Source organism: Artibeus jamaicensis, unplaced genomic scaffold (assembly GCF_021234435.1).
Source record: "Artibeus jamaicensis isolate MK-2021 breed Jamaican fruit bat unplaced genomic scaffold, CSHL_Jam_final scaffold_916, whole genome shotgun sequence".
In the NCBI taxonomy this organism is placed as follows: Eukaryota; Metazoa; Chordata; class Mammalia; order Chiroptera; family Phyllostomidae; genus Artibeus; species Artibeus jamaicensis.
In genome coordinates this window covers 14,427,618-14,450,638 of record NW_026522059.1, presented here as the reverse complement: position 1 = coordinate 14,450,638, position 23,021 = coordinate 14,427,618, and the positions used below count along the sequence as shown (strand labels likewise).

General features: G+C 42.8%; 1 protein-coding gene across 2 annotated transcripts in view; it reads right to left on the bottom strand.

The window, feature by feature from the left end:
• The window catches only part of SAMD12 (sterile alpha motif domain containing 12), a 326,783-nt gene that overhangs the window by 75,713 nt on the left and 228,049 nt on the right, over positions 1 to 23,021 (bottom strand). Inside the window, exon 5 of one of the 2 annotated variants that reach the window (XM_037148788.2) lies at positions 10,462 to 10,840. The exons of the other annotated variant lie outside the window; for it this stretch is intronic. Within the exon in view, the coding sequence (XP_037004683.2) occupies positions 10,833 to 10,840 (8 nt within the window). The 3' untranslated portion in view covers positions 10,462 to 10,832. Of the gene's footprint in view, positions 1 to 10,461; positions 10,841 to 23,021 lie in introns of those variants that run through there. 2 annotated transcript variants of the gene reach the window in all.

Below are 23,021 nucleotides of genomic sequence, written 5' to 3'. Positions count from 1 at the left end.
GAGAAGACAAAGAAATATGGTCCAAGTGAAAGAATAGAACAGAACCCCTGAAAAGGAACTAAATGAAACAGAGATAGCTGACTTATCAGATGCAGAGTTCAAAACACTGGTCATCAGGATGCTCAAGGGACTCATTGAGTATGGCAGCAGCATAAAGGAAGAAATGAAAGCTACAGTAAGTAAAATAAAGAAAAATCTACAGGGAACCAACAATGAAGGGAAGGAAGCTAGGATTCAAATGAATGATTTGGAACATAAGGAAGAAATAAACATTCAACAAGAATAGAAAGAAGAAACAAGAATTTTAAAAAAATGAGGATAGTATAAGACGACTCTGGGACATCTCCAAACACGCCAATATCCAAATCATAGCGATGCCAGAAGGAGAAGAGGAAGAGCAAGAGATTAAAAACATATTTGAAAAAAATAATGAAAGAAAACTTCCCTAATTTGGTGAAGGAAATAGATATGGAAGTACAGGAAGCAGAGTCCCAAACAAATTGCACCCAAAGAGGAACACACCAAGACACATCATAATTAAAATACAAAAGGTAAAAGATAAAGAGAGAATTTTAAAAGCAGCAAGAGAAAAGCAGAGGGTTACCTACACAGGAGTACCCATAAGACTGTCAGCTGATTCTCAAAAGAAACTTTGTAGGCCAGAAGGGACTGGCAGAAAGTATTCAGAGTGATGAACAGCAAGGACCTACAACCTACATTACTCTACCCAGCAGAACTATCATTTAGAATGGGAAGGCAGATAAAGTGCTTCCCAAAGAAGGTAAAGCTAAAGGAGTTCATCATCACCAAGCCATTATTACATGAAATGTTAAAGGCACTTATTTAAGAAAAAGAAGAAGATCAAAACTATGAACAATAGAAGGGCAACAAATTCACAACTATCAACAATTGAATCTAAAAAACAAAAACAAAAACCAAACAAACTAAGCAAACAGTCAGACAGGACCAGAATCATAGGTATGGAGATCATTTGGAGGGCTATCAGCTAGGAGGGGGAAGGAGGAAAATGAGGGGAGAAGATGCAGAGATTAAGAAGCATAATTGGTAGGTGCAAAATAGATGGGAGGATGTTAAGAATAATACAGGAAATGGAGAAGTCAAAGAACTTATATACATGACCCATGGACATGAACTAAGGGGGAGATTGCTGGAGGGATGGGGGCATATCAGGTAGAGGTGGGCAAAGGGAAAAAATTGGGACAGCTATAATAACATAATCAATAAAATATACTTCAAAAAATCTTCGTTTAAGTACCTGCATGCAGTTCAAACCCATGTTGTTTAGGGTCGATTGCATATCTCTTCTCCCACTCTCTAAGTAGAGAAAGCCACTATTACATACAGGAGCTGTATTCTTCTTTTGGGAGCATATGGCAGAAGCGAGGTCAATACCACGGAAGAAAGCCATTAATGATGTCAGTTTCAAGGCAAGTGACTTGGAGAAGGGAGTAAGCCACGGGCGGTATCCTCATTTGCCTCAGTCACAGCTTCTTGGGTTCTTTCACTTCTTTCTGACCATCAGGAGCATATGGCATAAGTAAAAATAAGTATTTCTTTTCTTTTTTTTCCAAAGAAGAAATCAAGTCTGGATTGGCTATATTATAGCTCAAGGCCAAATATCTGGGAGGAACCTGAACTTGGGTCTTCCCTCTTGTTCTTTCCATTGTCCTCAGGACATGAGGTCCACAGCAGGTAAAGGCTCTTTCTTCCTTTGACATCTCCTATGGGAAACTTCTGTGTAAACCCAACCTGTCAGGCTCCTGCAATCTATTTCTCTTGCTTTTCAAACACACAATATTCTTCTCTAAGCTTGCAGAAATTGTCAAAGTTGAAATTCCAATTAACTGTGGCAGTAAGTGCTGTAACTATAGGGGACATTTTTATTCTTTCTGAAATAAAGAATAATAACATCTGAAACATTAAGTTTCAAACATTATCAGAATTTGCTGAAACTGAATAGGAATCAGCATTTGGATGTTTCAGTCCACATCACCCAGCCTGGAAATTCGGGGAACGGGGGCAGATTTTCAAAGCAAACATGATTATTTTTAGCATGCGGCGGGCTTTCAGTAGCTGTGGTTTCCTGCAATATTTTCTTTTTATTTTTATACTAGCCAAACATATATATTTAATTTCTGTTCCCTTTAAGCATATCATTTAAGCTTAAATTAGGCATCAGGAAGAAGGAGCTGGACAACTGCTCTCATGGGTTAAATACACAAGCAATACAAGTTCAATGAGCCCAGACATAGCACAAATAAAATCTAGCTCTAAGTGGGACTGCCTGTGGGATTTTACTTTCTCTTGGTTTCTGGCCAGGGCTCACGGAGAAAAGTGCACAGCACTCCTTTTCCAGCTCTTCACCTGCAGAGAAAAGACTGCCTCTTGGTAAAAACAAGAGGCTGCTTTCCAGACACCTTTAGATCTTCTCCCTGATGTGTTAACGGCACCTTTTGGGACATCGATCAACAAATATGGTTTAAGCTCTGGCCATGAGGTCACAACCACACCAGGCATACAAGGGATCTAAAATTCAAAGCAGGAGATTCTTATTCTTCAGATACTTATGGGATGATTCTGGAATGGTGAGCCCACAGCCCAGATGTTCTAATTCTTGCTGCTAAGCCAATGAGAGGTGCTGCTGATCCATCACAGCAGTCTTCTGAGACTCTGTAAGTGGCCGTGGGCTCTTCCTTCAGTCAGCCATGCCCAGTCCAAACCAGCACAGGAGGTGAAGCCCACTGACCACACCTGAACCAATCTGTGAGACAAGGGAAAAGACAAGAGTAAAAAATGACTGAGCACTAAAACTCTAAGGAAGGGAGGTGCAACTTCAACTCCAGTGACGAGTCTTCTCTAAAGAGCAAAGGTTGGCATTGGGTCTTGCTCATATGGCCAGAACTGGAAGAGATGGAGAACAGAATGAGCAGACTTCGAAGAGCAGATGTATGAACACAGGAGATGCATATGGGGTAGGAATATGAATACGGAACAGGGGCTGGAGAGTAGGCTTCTACTCCCATTATCTGGCAGCGTTATTTAGAAACTTCCACTATTATGGTATGCTCCCATTTATAAGTTCTAACCATGCAAATGTGGTGGTTTCTGGTCTATAGATGCCTGCTGGCACCCGAAAGTAAAGTGTTATCACATTCTGGAAGATGAGTGAGTGAGCTCATTCAAAGAACAAAGATGACTCTGAGTCATACATTTTGTGTCAATAAAATGGGTAAAGTAAAGGTAATTAAAATGCTGCCAAACAATCCATCCACCAAGCTCATTAAATGCAGCCTTTCTGAATATACTCCTTTGGATTCACGATGGGCAACACTGATGGTTGGTTTTTGCTCCCCTTTATGAGAAAATGAAGGCAGCTCCAGGTTTCATGTACTTCTTGAAAACTGATGAAAGAAGAAGCAATCTCTTTGTCTTTGACAGTTTGGGTGTGCACCTGGCTTGAGGCAGAACTGGCTAGGATGACCTCAGAGCTTCCCTTCAAGCAATATGATTCTTTGAGTTTTTATATGGAATTGGACAAGAATCAGCCTATCCTGTTTTGAACAACTGCATAATTAGATTGATGAGTGAGTTATTCTGATTGCCTGATCTTTATCCATAAAGAGTGTGAAATGGTCCCTCTTATCCTTTCTATCTAGACAAAAATGAAGCATCAAGACTGGAAATGATGGTGCAAAATTCATTAAACTCTCCTGAAATTGCCAGAGATGACACATACATACCCAGCATCATTGTTCTCTGGAAAATAGGCTTTGGGGAATCTTGGAGAAGTACTGGATGAAAATTCATCTGTTGCTGAAAACGACATGATTTCAGGCAGATTGATGACCTGGCCAAAGTTCCTTCTAATTCCCATGTGGGTGCAATAGTCTGTGTTATGGGTGCCATATCCTTTTATATTCAGGCCGGCGCCTTCTGATTTCTGATTCAATTTCTCTGCTCTTAGCTATGTTTCTTCATGAAGGTCGCAAGAAAGAGCCTGGAATATTAGTTGCAGGACTGTACTTCTGGACTAGATCTGTCAAATCTGAGTGGTTTGTAAATCCATTTTGCCCAACTGCAGAGCAGGCACCCATGAGTCTTTTTTTTAAAGAAAAGATTTTATTTATTTATTTTTAGAGAGAGGCGCAGGGAGGGAGAGGGGTTGGGAAACATTGATAGAAACATCCATTGGTTGCCTCTCACATGCTCCCAACCAGACACCTGGCCCACCTAGGCATGTGCCCCAATGCAGAATCAAACTGGCAATATTTTGGTTTGTGGGACAACACCTCACCCACTGAGCCACACCAGCCAGGGCAGGTGCTCATGAATCTTGAATCAATTTTACATTAGATATCTGATAGTCCCCGTGATATAGTGATCATACAAACTGGGAAGGATGCAGGGATTTCTTTTTTAAGAAGTAGAGAAGCAGAAAAAGCCCAATAATCCATCTGGCAGCTTGAAGGTTTGCTATATTCAGTAAACTATGATGAATGTTGCCATTAAAAAAAATAAGAAACTCATTATATTTTCTTGGGTCACTGTGGCACCAACAGACTTCCCAAAAAGCGTTTCCCCATGTTACAACCATCCCTCCAAAAGGGACCTGGTAATTTGAATGGCACACTTGAAAACTGTCCCTCCACTGAGATTGTGGTGTAGTAGAAAAGGACAGGTTTTGGAGACAACAGGGCTCAGTTTCAACACCAGTTCAACCCATTTATATGTGAGAGTAGGTAACTTTTTAGGTTGTTTAGCCTTGGCTTTTTTGACTATCAGCTGGGGATGATAATGTACCAATTTCACAGAGTTATTGCAGAGATGGAATGGGACCAAGTCTAGTATCTGACCCAGGGTGGGTGGACAATGACTGGTAGCTGATCCTGAGAGAACCCTTGTTGGATACTTGGAGAAAGGCATAAGCTGGCTGGTTGTATCACTGAGTTTGTGACTAGGGTTAAGCCTATGTTAGAAAGCTGAGTTGGGCTTCTCTTTTGGAGATGCTGTGCATTTTCTTGTTTTTTTTTGGGGGGGCTGTTCATTTCTGAATGAGTTTTGTTTCCTGTTTCTCATCAATCCCTCTTCCTTCTTTCTGAAAGCCATCCAACCTTCTTTTTCTTTTCAGTATCTTTAAGAAACATAAAAAAGGCTAACACTACCACTCCCTTAGCCTACTTACATGAGAACATTTTCTTCCATTACCCCAGAGGCAATGCGTCATTAACTGGCAGGGCCCTCCTGTTCTTTTTAACTGGAAAGCCAGGGTGGTTGGTGGGACCAGGAAGCCGTGAGTATGAATGGGATGGATCCAAGGAGGAGGGATGGGTATCTGAGAATCAGCTGGCTTTGCAGCCCCTGATGAACACATATGCACCAGATCAATTGGGTGGATCTGCTGAGAATGGTAAGGGAGGTGGGGAGAGGCCAGTATAAGGATTCATCATCTAAATATCCACCACAGCATTTACATTTAGAAGCAAAATTTGGTTTCTCTGGTGAGTATTCCACTGGGGAATCCCCCATCTGTAGCCACCACGTTGAACATAACTAGGAAGGTAGTCTGCTCTCATGTACCTGAAGAACTCACTCGAGCTCTGGTTCCAGCACTTACTATCACTATGATGCTATGATTTTTTTCTCAGCAGAGTATGGAACTGTTTTAAGAATTAATGAAGATAACATATGAGAAATACCCTGTGCCTGGAATATAAGAAATGATCAGCACACTTAGTACCTGAAACCAAGAAACTAAGGAAGAATGTTCTCTAAATCAACAACAAAATGAAAGATGACAAGTGAGAGCAAAGAGCTAAGGATAATAAAGGAAAACAGTTGATAGATGAAATGAGGTGGGGTAGTCTGGGAGTTAAAGGGAAACCCTGAACTTGACATTCATCATCTCTGCCTCCTGACAGAAACACCCGGCGCCCAGTTTTTACAAACCTGTATGACGCATGATACTAATTTGTAATAAAGAAAGAGAGGACTGAAAAAAAGGGGTCCCAAATGAAGCATCTGTAGGGGGTTTTCTTATACTTCGATGTCTGGTTTTCTGTTACTGTTGTTTATCTTTTGTTTGTTTTCTTCTTGTTCTAGGGAGATACTGGCAAAGCATGGATTCCCTGAAATTATGAATGGTGGTCTTTTGAGAACTTGCTGGTCCATGGGAAAGCCCCTAATAAATACATGGTCCGTACAGTCACACTTCCTACCCACGCTTGCCCTGGCCTGGGCCCGCAAGGATAGGGAAATAACAAAGACAACTTCTGCTTTTCTGGACTGTTTCAAGGAAATCCTGTGCTCTTGGCAGATACGACCTTGCCATCGAAGACAACAGTGTCACAAGACACGATGCACACTGACTGTCCCGAAGACCGTGCTTGGGCCTCTGAGCAGAAGTAAACTTTCCTATCACAAAACTCATGATGGGAATGATGATATGCAATAATCATAATAGCTACTAGCTATGATGCCAACTTCTGTACTAAAAAATTTTATAAATGTTATCTTTAACCCCCCTGAACAAGGCTGTAAGTTTGTATTATTGTCCCCATTTTACAAGTGCAAACATTGATGCTTAGTGATATTAACTCACACACCAAAGGTCATTTCTGGTTATGCTGGAATGAAGTTCAGGTTCACGTTCTGGGCCAGCACCCTGCACTGCTTTCTCTGACAACCACCAGAAAGTTTGAGCCTTTCAGAGTCATGAAAATTCAGACTTTGCTGGATCCTCTTTCCCATCATTTTTTTCCTCCTTCTGGAACTATAAGTTGCAGCCACTGGGGAGCAGTGCTCTCAGGCAGTACTTGAGGACCATCGTAAACTATAATTAGTTCATAATAATTAGCAAGAAACAAATGCTTCTTAAAGAAGCACCCATTTACTTAAAATAATTTTTAATTTTATAATGACTGGTATGTAATCATAGCAGAACAGAGCTATTTAGTTAGGAAAAATAGCTTCAAAGATGAGAGTGCATTTAATGTTTATTCGCTCTGGGATTCTAATTACTTTGAAAACTACCCAAACTTCGTGTATGATTACTAACAGCATTCACTAGCAGCTTTGAGGGAAGCTGGCCTGATCTTTTTTTTTTTTTTTTTTTAGCTCCATTAACATGGGGGAAATAAATAATAAATGATACCAGGGGCACGTATTCACTACATCATTATTCCTTTTTTGCTCTGTGGCTAGTTTAGGTCCCCAGTGCTAGAAAAAGAAAAGAAAAGAAAACCAAACATGTCTTCCTGGTCATGTTTGAAATGAGACCAATGAAACAAGAGCAGTGAGGAACACCACACAGGGTACTGTTGCTCTGTAATGTATTAGCAACTCCTAGTCGTTTAGTTTGGTTTCATTACATTTCCGATGTGTGTGTGCATCAATCCGTCTTCTTTCCCCAGCATGGTTAAGATTTACGCACTTTATTAATCACCTCCCGACAGCCATCTCAGCAGTTTCATGGAGCAGAGTGAACCAGTCAAGCCCTGTCAGGCGTCCGGGCACGTTGCATGGCAAACTCTGGATTCCTGGCAACTTGAACCACTCTCACCAATATGAGATGTTTTCTAGAGAGACCCATTGTGGGGCCATCTAATATATCACATCTGCCTCTGCTCTTCTCCTAGTTGATAGACTGAAGGACACCTGCTAGGTCTTGCAAATGTCCCCCCCGAGGCCACCTCAGGAGGGGCTTCTCAGCAGTAAGCAGCTCAAAATAATAGGCAGTTACACGTTCTGTTTCCCAAATGTAATGTGAATGATCAGAGGGGCTGGGGAAGTATTCAGTGAGCTCACACCTTCCAAAGGTCTTCAAGGAGCAGCTTTAACCTTCCATGCCTTCACCGCAGATGTTGCCACGTGTGATGGAGCAGTTGTTCACTACGGCTTCTTCGCCTACGGTAGAGCTCACTGCACTCGGGGCTGTGGGCCCTTCCGAAGTGGCTGTCACAGATTCTAAGTCTTGGTTACCCTGCATTTCCTCATGTTACCACTTTCCTGATCCCAACTCCAGTCTGCCAAAAGTCGTGAAAGGACATAGTACAAAGCACACACAGCGTGGACTCAATTTCTGAACACTCTTTAGGTTCCTAACAGCGTGTCTGCGTCCCCGGCCAGCTTGCATTGATATACAGAGTGTAGAGTCGGATTCCAAATGTAGCTAAGCTCAGAAAGAAGCAATCTTAACATGACCATTTATTTAAGAGAGGCGTCTTCTGAGCTCTTAACCTGTTTCTATGATCCAACAGATCAGGTTTGGGGGCGGCACTTTTCATGCCAAAGGGCTCACATAAGAAAGATGCCATGACTTGCGAGCTCTGACAACAAATCAACTAGGTAGAGGTTATGGCCCTTAGAGAAAAGCATGGCATGTGAGACAGAAAATTTCAAAAATGACCAATTTGATATCGAGAAAATTTGGGGAGATATTCAGAGAAGAAAATGGGTCACAACAGCACTATCTCCACAGTCTTTCAGATGCAGGTGTACTTCCCAAATCTTGGAATTCATAGCACTTGAAATGTCCCAGCCTCACAAGTTCGTAAAGTGGCAGAGTGGTTTAGAAAACAGAGCCCTGCCCCAGACACCGAGGGGCCTTTCCCATGGCCCACGGCACATGCATCCGCGGTCCGGTCTGGGGCAGTAAACCCACCATGCAACCAAGGTCTAAACAGCAGTCCCAACCAGTCACCCTTAAAGGTGGCAGTGGGTCTCCAGGCACTGGCTTTGCTTCCAATGATACTCACTGAAAGAGGCAGCACTGGTTATTCTGTGCTAACCCAGTACTCTAATGGGAAGACCTTGTTTTTACTTAGTGAAAAAATCAATTTAACTACTACTTCATAAGTGCCATTATCTTTCAAAAAGTAAAACTCACAGGGAAAAACATGTTTTACAGGAGAACTTGGTGGTGGCCAGTGTAGAAATGGTTTTACAAAAATCCTTTCCAGCTCAGGGTTTCAGTTACTATAAATCAACACACACACACACACACACACACACACACACGCACACACACACACACACTATAATGTTCTTCAATTCTTTTCCAGTATCTTTTGATTTAAGTGTAGAACAGTTTTTATTACTATACCTGTGACTTCAAACTCCTTCCCATTCAATTCTGTATCTACAAGAGAGAGCATTTTATTTAACCAAACCTCACAATTTCCTTGGCTTGCACACTCCTTGCTTTGCTGCCCTAATTATTTTAATAAGCAGCTTAACTGAAATGCTGGCTTACATTCATATTTCAATTTAATTGTGTACAGTTCATGGTACGATGAGAACCTTGCACATCTTTCCTACTTGTGACAGTGTCTCCCTGTGTCTGTTTGTTAGGCACACGAACAAATGAAGTAACTTCACTCTATTACCACACACACATCTTTACTTTCTAATTTTTTTCTCTCTCTTTTTAAAGTTTAACAATGCAAAAGAAAGTTCTCAAAGTTCTATTATTTCAGCTGTTCAGACGGAGAGAAAGGCAGCGCCCTTGCCCGGGCCTGCAGGAGTGCCTAAATCCGGTGGATAAAATGAAACGCCCGCAGAATTCCGTGGGTCGGCCACGCAGACCCTGGTGCCCATTCCATTTGCTCTTATCACTCAGCAAACAGTTTTCTCAGAGGGGGAGAAAACAGGAAGTGGAAAAAAGAATGACATGGAAAGTCACTTACTAATCACAGTCCCTGGGGAATGGAAAACAGAACTCCCCTCATGGTCTAATTATTCTTCGGTATTTTCAACAAAACCAAATCAGGCGAGTTTCCAGTGTCTGGTTGATGTTTCAGAGGCTTGGATTCCATGTGTCCTTGGCTCTGAAAGGAAATATTTACTAACTTCCTGGAGTTTTCTTATTATCACATATTACCATTCAGTTCCCAGAAAAACCTTTGTCATTTTTCTAACGTGGAAGGGAAAAGCTGGAGGAACCTCAAGGGTCTCTGTGAACTGCCACGTGTTTGGCTTGCTGGAAACCACAGTAGTGTGACTTCAGAATTTGGTGTCAGGTCAACACTGAGCAGCTAACTCTTTGCTGACAACCTGTTAGGCCCACGGCAATGCATCCTAAGCATGTCTCTGCTTTAAGATGTGAAAGCGAATATACTGGTCTCTTTCCATCTGTTCTTCTGCATGTGGGTCTAATAAAGGAGAAAAATGCTGCAGGGAGCCACTCTAGAAACTGAGTTCTATTGCCTACCATAAACTGCAGCATGCCTGAATGAGGGGATTTGGGTAAATCCAATAAAACACATTCTGGAACTTTTGGATCAAAAGCAGTATTTACAGATTCACAGAAAATAAAACGCAACAATACAGTAATAGACACTTCTGTTCGGCACTGCTTTTAGGCCAGGCTAGACTTTAATCTAGGCCATTAAAACACATGTATGCACACACACACATAGAAAACAAGCACTTGAAAACTGAGCCTTATTTCATTTAATTTATTCAGCATTCGAAACTCGGAGATGTGAAGCAGTGTCTCCAAGAACACACAGGTGCTGACAGCACAGGCCAGCTGAGTATTTTCCAGGGACCTACAGGATCACCCAGGCCCATTTCCATCCTTGGCCATGAGAGGCTGAAATGGAGAGCCACGGGATATTTAGACCAGGTGAAAGAGTGAGTTTGAAGTGTTCAGGCTATGGATTTATAGATGGCCAACCCTGATGATTCATGACAACGGAAGGAATGATATTCTGACGGTTAGCTTCTTGTAGGCCAGAAAAGTGTCAGCTCTGCCCGCCTCCACGGTGCCGCAGCCGAGCCACACAATCAATGTTTGTGAATGAAAAGACAATCTATAAAACTGAAAACAAAATACAGAAGTCAATTTATGACTGGGTAGGAAATATACAGTTCTCCTCAGCAGATTTACACTGGATCTCCTTTAGGATGACCTCAGTGAGTTTGCATTAAAAAAATACAACCCATGAAAAGATCGCTGGTGAAAATCAGAGCCAGACGTGTGCAGTTTGCAGCCAGCTGAACATGTGAAATGCAAAAACACTCCTAGTGCACAGTTCGATCGTAAGTCCCGAATGGTGATATATTCTGCCCCCGGGGCTCAGTGCGCATTCACTCAGCAGATCCCAGCTCCCTCACAGAAACCCTATTGACACACTCAGGTTCTGAATGATGGATGGGTTGTGGCTGGGAGAGGTGAAGGACCATGGGATGCCAAGGGAGGAAGCAGGTCCTCCTCACTGAGACTGCAGACACAAACCAGCTCTGGCAAACTATCCTCACCCTCAGTTTCTTAGGCATTGAAGGCGCATCTCAAAGCAGGTCATAAACCCACAGCAAAGTAAGATTCAGTACAACCTACACAGTTGAACAAAACTGGCCTTGCCTTTGGGGGTACCCTTATGTCCCAATCTGATGGTGGCTCGCTTTCATGTCAAACACACCTGCCTGCCAGGGTAGGTGGGGAAACGCCTGCTCTGCAATGAGGCGTGAGCTGCCATTTGGGGACCTGAGCAGAGCCTGCATGCATGTCAGAGAGAAAGCTGTTCCTTGCAGACTGACAGCCAGGAATGCCATTTTCTTGTTCAATGAGTGCAAATCTTTTCATTTCTACTCAAAGGCTCTGGAGCCCAGCTGTACGCGGTGACTCTCCCCTTAGCTGCGCAGGCTGAAAAGACTGACACAGGTTTAACAAATGCGATCAACCTAGGTGTGCCCATGGTCGGTGAACGGAACGCGAAGTTAATTGTTCCCCTAGAGGGAGAAGAGCTTCGGGGGCTTGCTTCACTGGGAGCTGGGCGTGCTGCAGGCACCTGGAAGTGCGGCTGAAATTACCCGCAGGTCAGGGGGGCCTGTTTTGGAAAGGTTCTTCCCAATGTGGCATTAATAATTTATAAATAGACCAGTACACAGGAGTGTATTTGTGAGAGGGACAGAGAGGTGGGATAAACAGGAACTTAACTTCTAAATAAAAGCAGAAGAATAAAAAAGACACAAAAAAACCCTTAGTGAGTAACATGTGGAGTATAAATATCATCTTGTATCTGACATTGATAATCAGAAGAAAAATAATGCAGGGTCACGCAACAAAAGGTGGTGCGTTCTCTTCTGATCTGCTCTCTGAGCATCTGGTTGGGTCTGAGTATGTTAATGTGATTAAAGGGAGTTCTTGTGAATGTTTAGGCTCATCTAGTTCAGGGAGGCTGGAGTGCATTCTCTTCTGTCTTGTGTATTGTCAACAGGATCATCAGCAAAGTTTGGAGTTTCAGCAAAGCAGGAACTTCATTATGTAATTATGTGGAAGAGAAAGAGGGAGGACCCAGCTTTAATTTGCAGTTCTGGCAATGACAAAGAAAAAAACCAAACTTTTCTTTCTGTAGAAATTTGGGTAAGTGGGGCATGCAAAACATCTAGACAGAGAGGAAACTGACTTTGTCTAGGTCAGTGTTTGGCACATGGGTTTGCTTAGATTTCTTCATCAGTCAGATAAAGTATAACATGGGATAAAGAGAACTGGGCTCCTTAACTCAGCGGAATCACAAGGTTAAATTATCCCTTTGCTGTGTGAGTAGCAAATTATTGGTAAAAGGATTATTTTTATTTTTATGCATTCATTTAGTCCCTGTATTTATACAGTTTTCTAATAGTTATCAGAAAAGCACTATGATGCAAATGCATGTTGCAGTTCAATATATATTGATTATATTTCTTATCATTCTAAATCTTAGAGATGCTTTGGAGCTCTGAAAGAACCAATAGCCACTTATTGGAAAACAAAACCATGTTCGAATTATACAATTAAACCCCAAATATCAATGAATAACTGAGATGCATAATTCCACAGACTAAAGTATCAAATGCCAGAAACTCAATTTGGTACTGTAAAGCCACAGCAATTTTTTTATTAAATGAAATTCTAAGTCAGAAAATATATGCAAAATTCTATCATACAAAGGACTGCTTAGTAATAATAATGATAATCACAGCTGTCATTCATGGTGCATTTACCAATCAGTTCACAATGGGATGGGCACTGAGGGGGGACTCATTGAAATATAAGATCAAGTTCTTGCTCTTAGTGAACTCAACATACAGGTAATAAAATGAAAGAAAGAGAAGAAGAAAACAGCCATGACTGAACATTTCCTATGGGTCAGGCATTATGAAAGAGCTATGTGTATCTGTTTTATGCTGGCAACAACCCTAGTGGGCAGGTGTCGCCAGGCTCAGGTTGCTGGTGAGGGCCGGTGTGTCTCTCCCTCACCACAAGCCAACAGCTGCACAGGCCTCACCAGCTGCATCTTCCAATACTCTCCACCTCTCTCTGTACTTCCCACCCCCCATTTGCCTCCATTTCTCCAATGCATGGGGCTCTTATTCTTTGTGTTTGGACTTGTGTTCAAAATGTTCCAAAGTAGGCAAGTGGTCAAATTCAGCATGGCTAGTGGGGACAGGAAGAGGATATGGACATGTTGGTCGAGTCCAGAGAAAGGGCATGGGTCAGATGCAGCAAAAGTAGCACCAGCGATAGCGTTTAAGAAACAGGGATGTTCTGAAAGGTTCTGGTTGCTCATGGCTGTGATGGATTGCTCTGAGATGGATTACCCACAAGATGTGGGTTGCTCTGAGCCTATGGACCGTTCTCTGCAGATGTCTAAGGGGAAGTTCTGCCGCAGGTTAGTTGAGCTCAGAAAGGCTGGGGTGACCTCATGGTAGAACCAGGTGGGAGAAGAACAGAGGCAAGCAAGGCAGAGCTGTTCCACAATGGACTTGGAGTAAGGGGAGAAAAGAGCCTCAGTCTCATCCAACATGAGGCACAGGGTGTGTGGGTAGAGCCCTCTAGGGGCTGTGAGAATATAGGAGTCCAAGGAGACAGCAGTTGGAAAGCTCAGGTCAAAGCCCAGCCCAGTTGCACTATGGTGAATCTGGGAGAGATCTGCAAGAGTGGCAACGATCTCCTCGTGGCCTCCAGACACCTATGGCGGTAGGACAAATCAATATAAACAGAGGAAGTCCTCCCTTCATGGCGTCAGTAGGCCCTTGGAGCCACGGCAAAAATGATAATATAATGAAACTGATTTTACCGTAGGCTAATTGGTATAAATACGTCTTAAGTTCCTACAGCATCTCATCAGCATTATAATGAAATGACATTGAACCAAAGGATGTTTTTCAAGTATCTGCTGTGTATATCTTTTTGAATAGGAAGAGTGGATGGCAGATTGACTCGATCTTTATTCCAATTTACATAATAAAAGTTTCCTCAATGCTGGGCCCAATTCATCTCATGATCATGTATTGAAAGTCATGTGTATTGGGGTAAATTGGGTAGTGCCCCTCAGTGCCTTCATATGACAAAGGCTCATTCCTTTTTCACATGACAGTTTCCCGTGACAAGGGCAGCTTTCTTTCCTCCACGCACAGACTTGAAGATCTAGGTGCCTTCCATCTGGTTGGGCTGCCACCTCTCTCACGCAGCCTCCATGGTGGCCCGGGAAAGGGCAGCAGGAGAGCACAGAGCCATGCGGGCAACTCTGAGGCCAGATTTGGAAGTGGTACACACATGGCCCATGACCCAGTTAGGGCCCGAGCTAACTTCAAGCACAGCTGGGAAACACAGAGTTTCTTTGTGCTCAAAAGACATGGGATAGCAATGGTTCTCACCATGTGATCCCAAAGCAACAGAATCTGAATCAACTGGGATCTTGTCAGAAAAGAAAATTCATAGGCTTTGCAGCAGACCCGCTGAGTCAGGAGCTCGGCAATCAGCATTTTAACAGGTCCTTCTGGTCACTCTGCTGCACGTTAGAATCGGAGAACCCCGGGGTAGGGGGTTATTTAGCCAGTCTCTTTCACATCTTTTTTTTGTTAATTTTAATTTAAAAAAATGGAAACATTTTTATTGTTAATTTTTAAATGTTGCAGATTACAGATAGTGTATGTTCACAGAATTGTATGTATTCTGGGTGTTTATACACTTACTCTACTGATAATTAAACTTACAGTTTCTACAATGTGCAAACTTAAACACTGGTACAACTTCTGAACTTAATACAATGCATAAATATGTTGATAAGAATTGCCTGCATTTCTGAGCGCTTGTTTAGAGAGGCAAGTGATTTTATGCACTTGTAAGCACTTACTTACTTAAAGGTTAACAGGTTTAAAGATGTCTAACCATGGTGAAGCCATTTGCAGAAACTCAAAACAAACAAGCCAGAGCAGAAATGCTACTGACAAATGAGAAGCAGGATCGGTTATTCTGACACAGGAATAGAGCCCTGAGACAAAAATGACAGAAAAATCTTAAGACAAAGAAAAACTTTGGAAATGCAAAGAGTGAATTGTGGTGGGACCACTGGATGTGAATAATTAGCAATCTGTAAAGGATGGGGAGGCCCCCCCACACGCAAAGTGTGTTACAGCTGTGAACACTGCCAAGAGTGAAGGCATAAAGTAGAACTACAGAAAGCTGTGATGGCTGTGGCTCTCCTGACCTGCTGACTGAAACAGCTTAGGTGTTATTAACATGCTCACTGGGGACACATCATTCGAAGCAAAAATCTACAGATACAACACCAGCTCCGCCATCATCTGCCCATACACAGGCCAGAGTGATGACTGGCCAGAGTTTAATTGAGCACATCTAGAGATGCTTCATAGGCTGGCTTACTGGATTCGTTAAGTATCTCATCTTAAAACAACGAGCTTATTCATTTGTTTATTATAAACACATAAATGAACAAATGACATTAATAACACATTATAATTTCTATGTCCTGCTAGAATGGTATATGTCATGATAAATATACCAGTTTATAAACTATAAAAGTAACACAGGCTCACAGACAAAAATGATCCACGTGGAGGATTAAAGAATGAAAACTGGACACTCCTCTTCCGCATTCCTGTTCCTCCCAGATATAATCACTGCCACCAATTCTTTACATTATTCTCAGAGAAATTTTCTACAAATAGAGAATCCTTGACCTGTATTTTAGGGAGATCTCATTGAAAACAGGTATCTTAATAAGCTGTCACAAAGAAGACAAAGATGACACACTTAGAAAATGACAGTGAAGACTAGGAAAATTTAGAAAGTTCAAGCTAGGGTCAAGAATAAAATAAGTATATAAATACACAAATGCTAGAGTATGGTAAAGCTTTTCACAAGATTCTCTAGTACCATATTGTTGAGTGATTTTGCTGGGGTAGATTAAAAGGGCAAAGGGCCAGAGGGGAACAAATTAAATCTGTATATTATTCATGGATGTCAGAGGAGAAACACTTGGATGCCTTCCAGGGGAGAACAGGGAAACTTGTCCATTTTTCTTGAACTTCTCAGGTCACATCTCACATGTGAAAGCTGGCATCTTGAATCTGTAGCCACATTCTTCTATTCTTCTGATCATTCATTTATTTATGATTGACTTATTGAGGATCTACTGGGTGGCATCAGCTCTAATCTTAAAGAGCTTACACCAGAACTGGGGAAAACAGGATGAGCACACATTTGGAGAATAAGAAGAGATGGTATATAAAAAGAGATAAACTGAATATAATTAAGTGCCAGCCGGCCTGGTGCCACAAGCAACACTTAATTAAATTCAGGCCATAATCCATGTTCTGGTTAGAAGAGAAAAGACTCCTACGATTCCTTCTTTTCATCGTAATTTAAACCTGGAGTTCAGTTCAGTAATGTAATTTAGAGATGACTATATTTCCATTCTCAAAAGAGAAATCTGTTCTTCTCAAAACCTGCATATGTGTGTGTTTTGTGTGTTTAAAAATACCTGTTTAGTTTTGAGGGGAGGGTGGATGGATTTGATTGCATTTCATGATTGACTCTTCAAATTTACTACCTTTGGGAAAGGATGTCACAGGATCATAAAATCGAGAGAGAGAGAGAGAAGCCTCAGAAATCAACAGGGCCAATCCCTCACCTCCAGGTGGGACGGAACTTCTGACTGATTACTTAGCCAAAAAGTTACGATGACATTCTCGTATATCTTCTCTTCCTGCATATGTTGAATCAAAGTATAACCAGGCATCTGGTATGGGAGCATTATAAAGCCATATGTGATGCTCACTAATACAAAATGCCTGGAAGGAAACTAAGTTAATACATATGGCCCTAAATTTACAAATGAAGACTCATCCATCATCAAAGACCCAGAATGCTCACTGCCATGACATAAAACAGAATTTCAGGGAGATATCTGTTTTCATTTGTGTATCATCTGCTTCAACACCAGCAGAGAGAAAGACGTGCACACATCCTGGACTTGATCTGGGGAACGCAACACATTTTACAAAGGGATTAAAGGGCCGAAGTTTCTTAGACAAGACTATCTTGTGTCAATTTCATGTCAGAGACAACTTATGTGCTAGAGTCTTCAAAAGAATAATATTTACACAATATGCCAAACTCATAACCATTATTGGATTTTCTTTAAAAAAAATTATATGCAAGAGGCAAAATAGAAGACAGTTCTGGAATGGAATCCTGTGGTTATATATCCCAAACACTGAACGATTTCCTTTTCCGGGAGAAGGGGTATGCAGTTCATATACCATCACCTCACATAACTGATTAGAGGAGACATTAACAAGAGAGTCTTTTTTTCTCTCTTTTTTAAATTCAATGATTAACAAAAGTCAGAGGAAACAGAATGTCTTCAATGCCGGGAATATCTTCTTAGGATCTCAGAAAGAAAGTCTCTTTCCTTTTCAAAATTGACCTTTCCTGTGCAGCAGATGTTGATTTTTTTTCCCTGCCCGTGTTTCTAATGGAGCTTGAAATTAACATGGCTTTTTGTTTCCCTCCTAATTTGTGTGCTGCCATCGTCAACGTTGTGAGCAGAGTTATGGGAATAGGGTTTGTTTACTGCTTCTGCTGCACCAGCAAGTGGAGAAATGCAAAAAAGATACACACTGTCTTGCTCATCCCACTCCAGGTTAGATTCCTCTTCCATCCATGGAAGTGGCCTTCACTAAGCAGCCAATGAACTTCTCGAATGCAAAAGCCAACCACCATCTTCAAGGGCTTGTCCTTGATGACATTTCTGGGCTGCTTTTGACACAGCTAAACATATCTTCACCCTCCCAGTCCCTGTTAACAGAGGACTCAGAAACCACCCTTCCCCCCAGTCATCTCCATCTTTCAAAGGATCCCTTGTGGACTTGCTGGGTTTTGTCTTCTTCTCTTCCTTTGTGAAATCCCCTATTTCCAAGTTCTCAGCTGCTCCCTTCACATGTAGAGGTGCACTCGATTCCAGCTCTGTGCCTCCCGTTTTGCCTTTGCATTCTGAGTGATGCTTGTGCTCCACGACCGAGTCAAGTTCAGTCTGGAAAAGGAGACGGAATATTTCTCCCCCCAGAAAGTGTTACTGTAACATCTCAACAGATCTTGGAAACGGAGATTTGGTGTTTAAGTCTTCATGGTCTTTTGATCCCACTGTTTTGTCTATCAGTCAACTTCCACGGCTCCGTTGCCAGCATTCTCCCTTCCCATAAAGGGCTCTTATAATCGGTAAGTACACTTAGGAAGCCAAATGATACTCTTTGTTTTTATGCTTTACCTTTTAAAAATTTTTGTATTTTTTAAAAAAGACTACTTTGCTTTTCAATGTAAAATTTGGTGGCACTAAGGACACGGACAATGTTTTGCAACCATCACCACTGTCCATTTGCAGAACTTTTTCATCATTCCAAAGAGAAACTCTGTCCCCAACAAACCATAACTCTCCATTGTGCCCAAAGTCCCAGCCCCAAGTAACATCTGTTCTACTTTCTGTTCCCATGAAACTGCCTATTCCTGGTACCTCCTATCAATGGAATCTCACAATTGTTTTTCCTTTGTGTCTGGCTTATTTCACTTGGCATAATGTTTTCAAGGTTTACCCACACTGTAGTTAAGTGTCAGAATTTTGTTCCTTTTTATGACTGAATCGTATCCCATTCTGTCTATGTCTCACATTTTATTTGTCATTTATCTGTTGATGCACATCTTCCCTGGGTTGTTTCTATTTTTTGGCCATCGTAAATAATACTGCTGTGGACAATGATGTCCATGAATCTATTTGAGTCCTGGCTTTCAACAGAAGGACCCTCTTTTGCACATTTTTTAACTTCATCCAGAAATAGTGTCAGGCGAGGTTTCAATCATTAGTAATTTACCCTGGCCTGCAACTTGGGTTTGGGAGCTGCTCCAGTCCCCAGTTCGATTTCAGACCCATGCTTTATTCTTTTGCCTGCTCTGTTTGCATGAAATCGCACTTCTCAGACTCCCTTGCTCTTTGGCTTCCAGGCAGTTTCAGCCCATGTGAGGCGCTAACAGCAGATGAGAGGCAGAAAGGAAAGGACAGTGTATTTCTTCCTCTGTCGCTTTGCTTCCTGTGGCATTTTGGACAGTTGCTGCATCTTTTCCTGGCTCCAGCTACCCCGGGAGAGCCCGTGGGGTTCCAAGTTTTGCTAGGCAGCCCTGAGCTCAGCTCTACCTCCTCCTTTGTCCCTCCAACTCCAGGATGGCTAGAAGTTTCCTACTATTGATATATTCCAAGTTGCCTCACTGCTACACTTTGAATATTCAACTCCTCTACCACCTGTGCTGCCAATTCCATCTGGTAAGTTTGCTCTTCCAAATATACCTTGGATGCTTTGTGGGTTCCTGACTGTAACCTGAGTGACAGCCATTCTACTGGGAGAGGAAGGTACAAGTTAGTCGAGAAGCAGAACCTGTGGCAGTGACTTCTAGGTGTCCTCAGTGTGTCATCCACTTAACAGGATACTTAGCTGTGATTCCATTTCCACCCCCCTCCCCCCCGTTGTCCTGTGGCTATGGGATGCAGTTCTGGCCAAAGCGATATAATCAGGTGTGTTGTGTGGCAGATTCTAAGCCTTCTCTAACAGTCTGCTGCTCCATCCTCTCTGCACCATCTCCCCTACTTCTTCCTGTGGTTTGGAGCATGGATGTGACCACTGGATTCCATTCCATTCGGGAGCCTGAGAACATGGGCCACGTTCTGGGGAGAACAGAACCAAAAATGCTGGAAGGAGCCGAGTCCTTAAGCTTGTGATCTAAAACCACCGCCCTGGCCTTGCTCTTCCTACCTCTGAAACTTTACACGGGGAGAGAATAGAATTCTCTTTTAAGCTGCTGCTGCTTCCGGTCTCTGTTTATTGCAGCTGATCTGAATCCTAACAACTTCAAGACCCAAATCATGAGCTTGAAGCTTGTCCGGGACTGCTAATGAATTTTCATATACCGCTCCTTACTAAATGAAAGCAAGGTCCTTGATCTTCTAATCTTATTCTAAGTTTTGGCCTCCTCCTGTTGATACTCAAAATTGACCTATTCTCATGTACAAAGCTTTCAAAAAGCTTTACTCCCTTTAACAGCTTCTGCTTTGCTTATTAAGTTTTCTCTGGAAGGGAGGAAAATCCAGCTACTTACCAAGCCCATATCCAACCTAGAAAATGATTAGAGTCTGGATGTTAGAGAAGTTTTAATTAAAAGCCTGGGAACATTGTTCCTCAGGTATTAATAAAGCCAGCAAAACGGAGAGCCAGCGTGGCCTAACGCCACACGCCAGACTGTTAGTACCCTGGTCGACAGCCCCTCTTCACAGAGCTGATGGGCTGTAGCTGAACCTAATGGCTGCCAAGCACAGATAAATCTCACCTACATTTTACCCAAGTGGGCATCAATTAGAAATATGGACTTCTAGCACGGTGGTTCCCCAACTTTACGGTGCATGAAAATCACGTGGGGGGACTTGTCCGAAATGAAGAATCCTGGCCCTTCTGCTCATGATTTAGTTGGACTGGGGTGGGGGCCACGAACCGGTCTGTGGAAAAGGACCCCAGGTGCCTCTAACACACATGGTCTGTGGACCACAGTGTGAGGGACCCTGCTCCTGGCGAACTCACGGCTGTGAAGCAGCCACCTGTGGAGGGGGCTGTCATTAGCTGGGGGAGAGGCTGAGGACCATTAACTGATGCTCTGTCAGGCATCTTCCAGACATCATCTCAGTTCACGCTTACTGTGTCCCACATCGCCATTATCATCATCTTGTTTGACAGCAAGCAACCTGAGGAATCGAGCAACTTGGCCGAAGTTACAAAGCGGCTTCAAGGCCGGGTTGTGTGTGTGGACACATTCTGTTTATTTCCCTGGTTCAGCTCTGCGCCCTTCCCCGTTGTGCTCTGTGCTCCTAGACAACAACCCACATGGACTGCATCACAGAGCCCTCTGCCCTCTGGCTTTGGGTTGGGTTGCGTCCTGCCAATGGGAGGAGCTGGGAGGACTCGGGGTTGGAGGAGAGTGAGGTCAGGGTATTTGTTCCCCAGCCTCCTTCTGTGCAGATAGCCCGTGCCACCATCCCTTCAGCCAAGGTCACAGTTCTTGCCAGTGACTCTTGACACATGACTGTCTCCTTCCAAGTTCTTGGAACAATTCACTTTTCCTGCCCCTTCAGGGGCTGATAACTGGTTTCCTTCTCTTTCTTCTACCTAGGAGGAGGCAGTATGCTAACCCTTTCCTTTCCCTACAGCTTGCCCATGATGCAAAGAGAACAGTGTCTTTATTAAATTCTCCTTCACATCACTGCATTGAAGTGCTGTTTCCTGTCAGGGATATGACTGATACAGTCTGCTCGGCTCCAAAGTCTTCCTCTTCCCACTGCTCCACTCTGCCTAACCCCCTTCCTCTGGGGAGGATGATGATGGAGGAGGGGGAGGAGGAGAAAATACTGACAACAACGGTGACATTGGTTGAGCACTTACTGTATGCAAGATGTTATGCCGAGAGCCTTACTTCTTATTTTCAGCTTCTGTTAAACTATTTGTGGAGTAAATATCCATGCAGGACATATTCTATTCTTTTTAATATATTTTACCTACTTTAAGAAACTTTCTGGTAGCAATTTTATCTAAAGTTTATAATTGTGGAAATTGAGGTTTGGGAAAGTGAAATGACATGTCCAAGGTGACACGCCCAATAAAAATCAGAGCTAGGTTCAAAGGCTGGGCTGGCTTCAGAACTGTTATTTCTAGCCTAAGCTCACAGGTGGCACACAGAATAAGCAAAGGGAAACTTAGTTACCTTAGCTTGGTATTGAATCAAATAACAATATCCCCACATAACCACTATGTAAGCTTATCCTTTCTTAAGATGACGGAACCATATTGGTGGGAGACAACCATGGAAAGGAAAATTTAGAATTTGCAACCACTCAAGAGTAGATTATACCATACAGATCCCCAAACTGTAATTTTCTCCTTATCTAGAGCCATTAGTGCAAAACCATGGAGGTATTTAAGAGATTCTCTCCCTGTCACATGTCTGCTGAGGGGCTTAAGGCAAATATTTTCTCTCACAAACATTCGCACACCCAAGCTAGAGATCTATGTAGCACCTAAAGCACCGTATGCCCCTGTATTGACATATTAGTTCGAAACGCCAATGGCACGCAGGTGTGAGAGCAGCAGGGAGGAAAATTAAATAATCCGCTGGTGATTTGCTCATTTATAAGCTGAGAAAGGTATTCTGGCTTTTCTTCACTTATGTTTCTCCACTTGGCCAAGCACAAAACAGCAGCTGAGGTGGTGGTTGTGAAATTTGTCCGAGAGGTAAATGGAAGGCCTGCCGATCTTTCCTCCTCCTTTATTGCAGGTATCTCCTCACGGTGACTCTGCCGGCAACCTGGAAATGCCGACGTTCACCAAGAAGTACACGAGTGGGATTCGACGACAAAATTCTCCTGTTTCAGTGGGAATCATGATACATGGGCAGCTCCGGGGCTATGGGACAGGACGTACAGTAAGGGACTCCAAGGAGCAATTTGGCTCCTCCAGGCAGAGGTGGTGGCGGGGACAGGGGTCAGCTTATGTTCTTGGAGGAAAACACCTCCCATGACCTCATCTACTGCATTTCCTCCCTAAGGTGGAAATAGTCGGCCCTGGTTGATGTGATTTGATGGGAAGAACAGGTGACCAAGTTTATAAAGATTTTTTCCATTCCT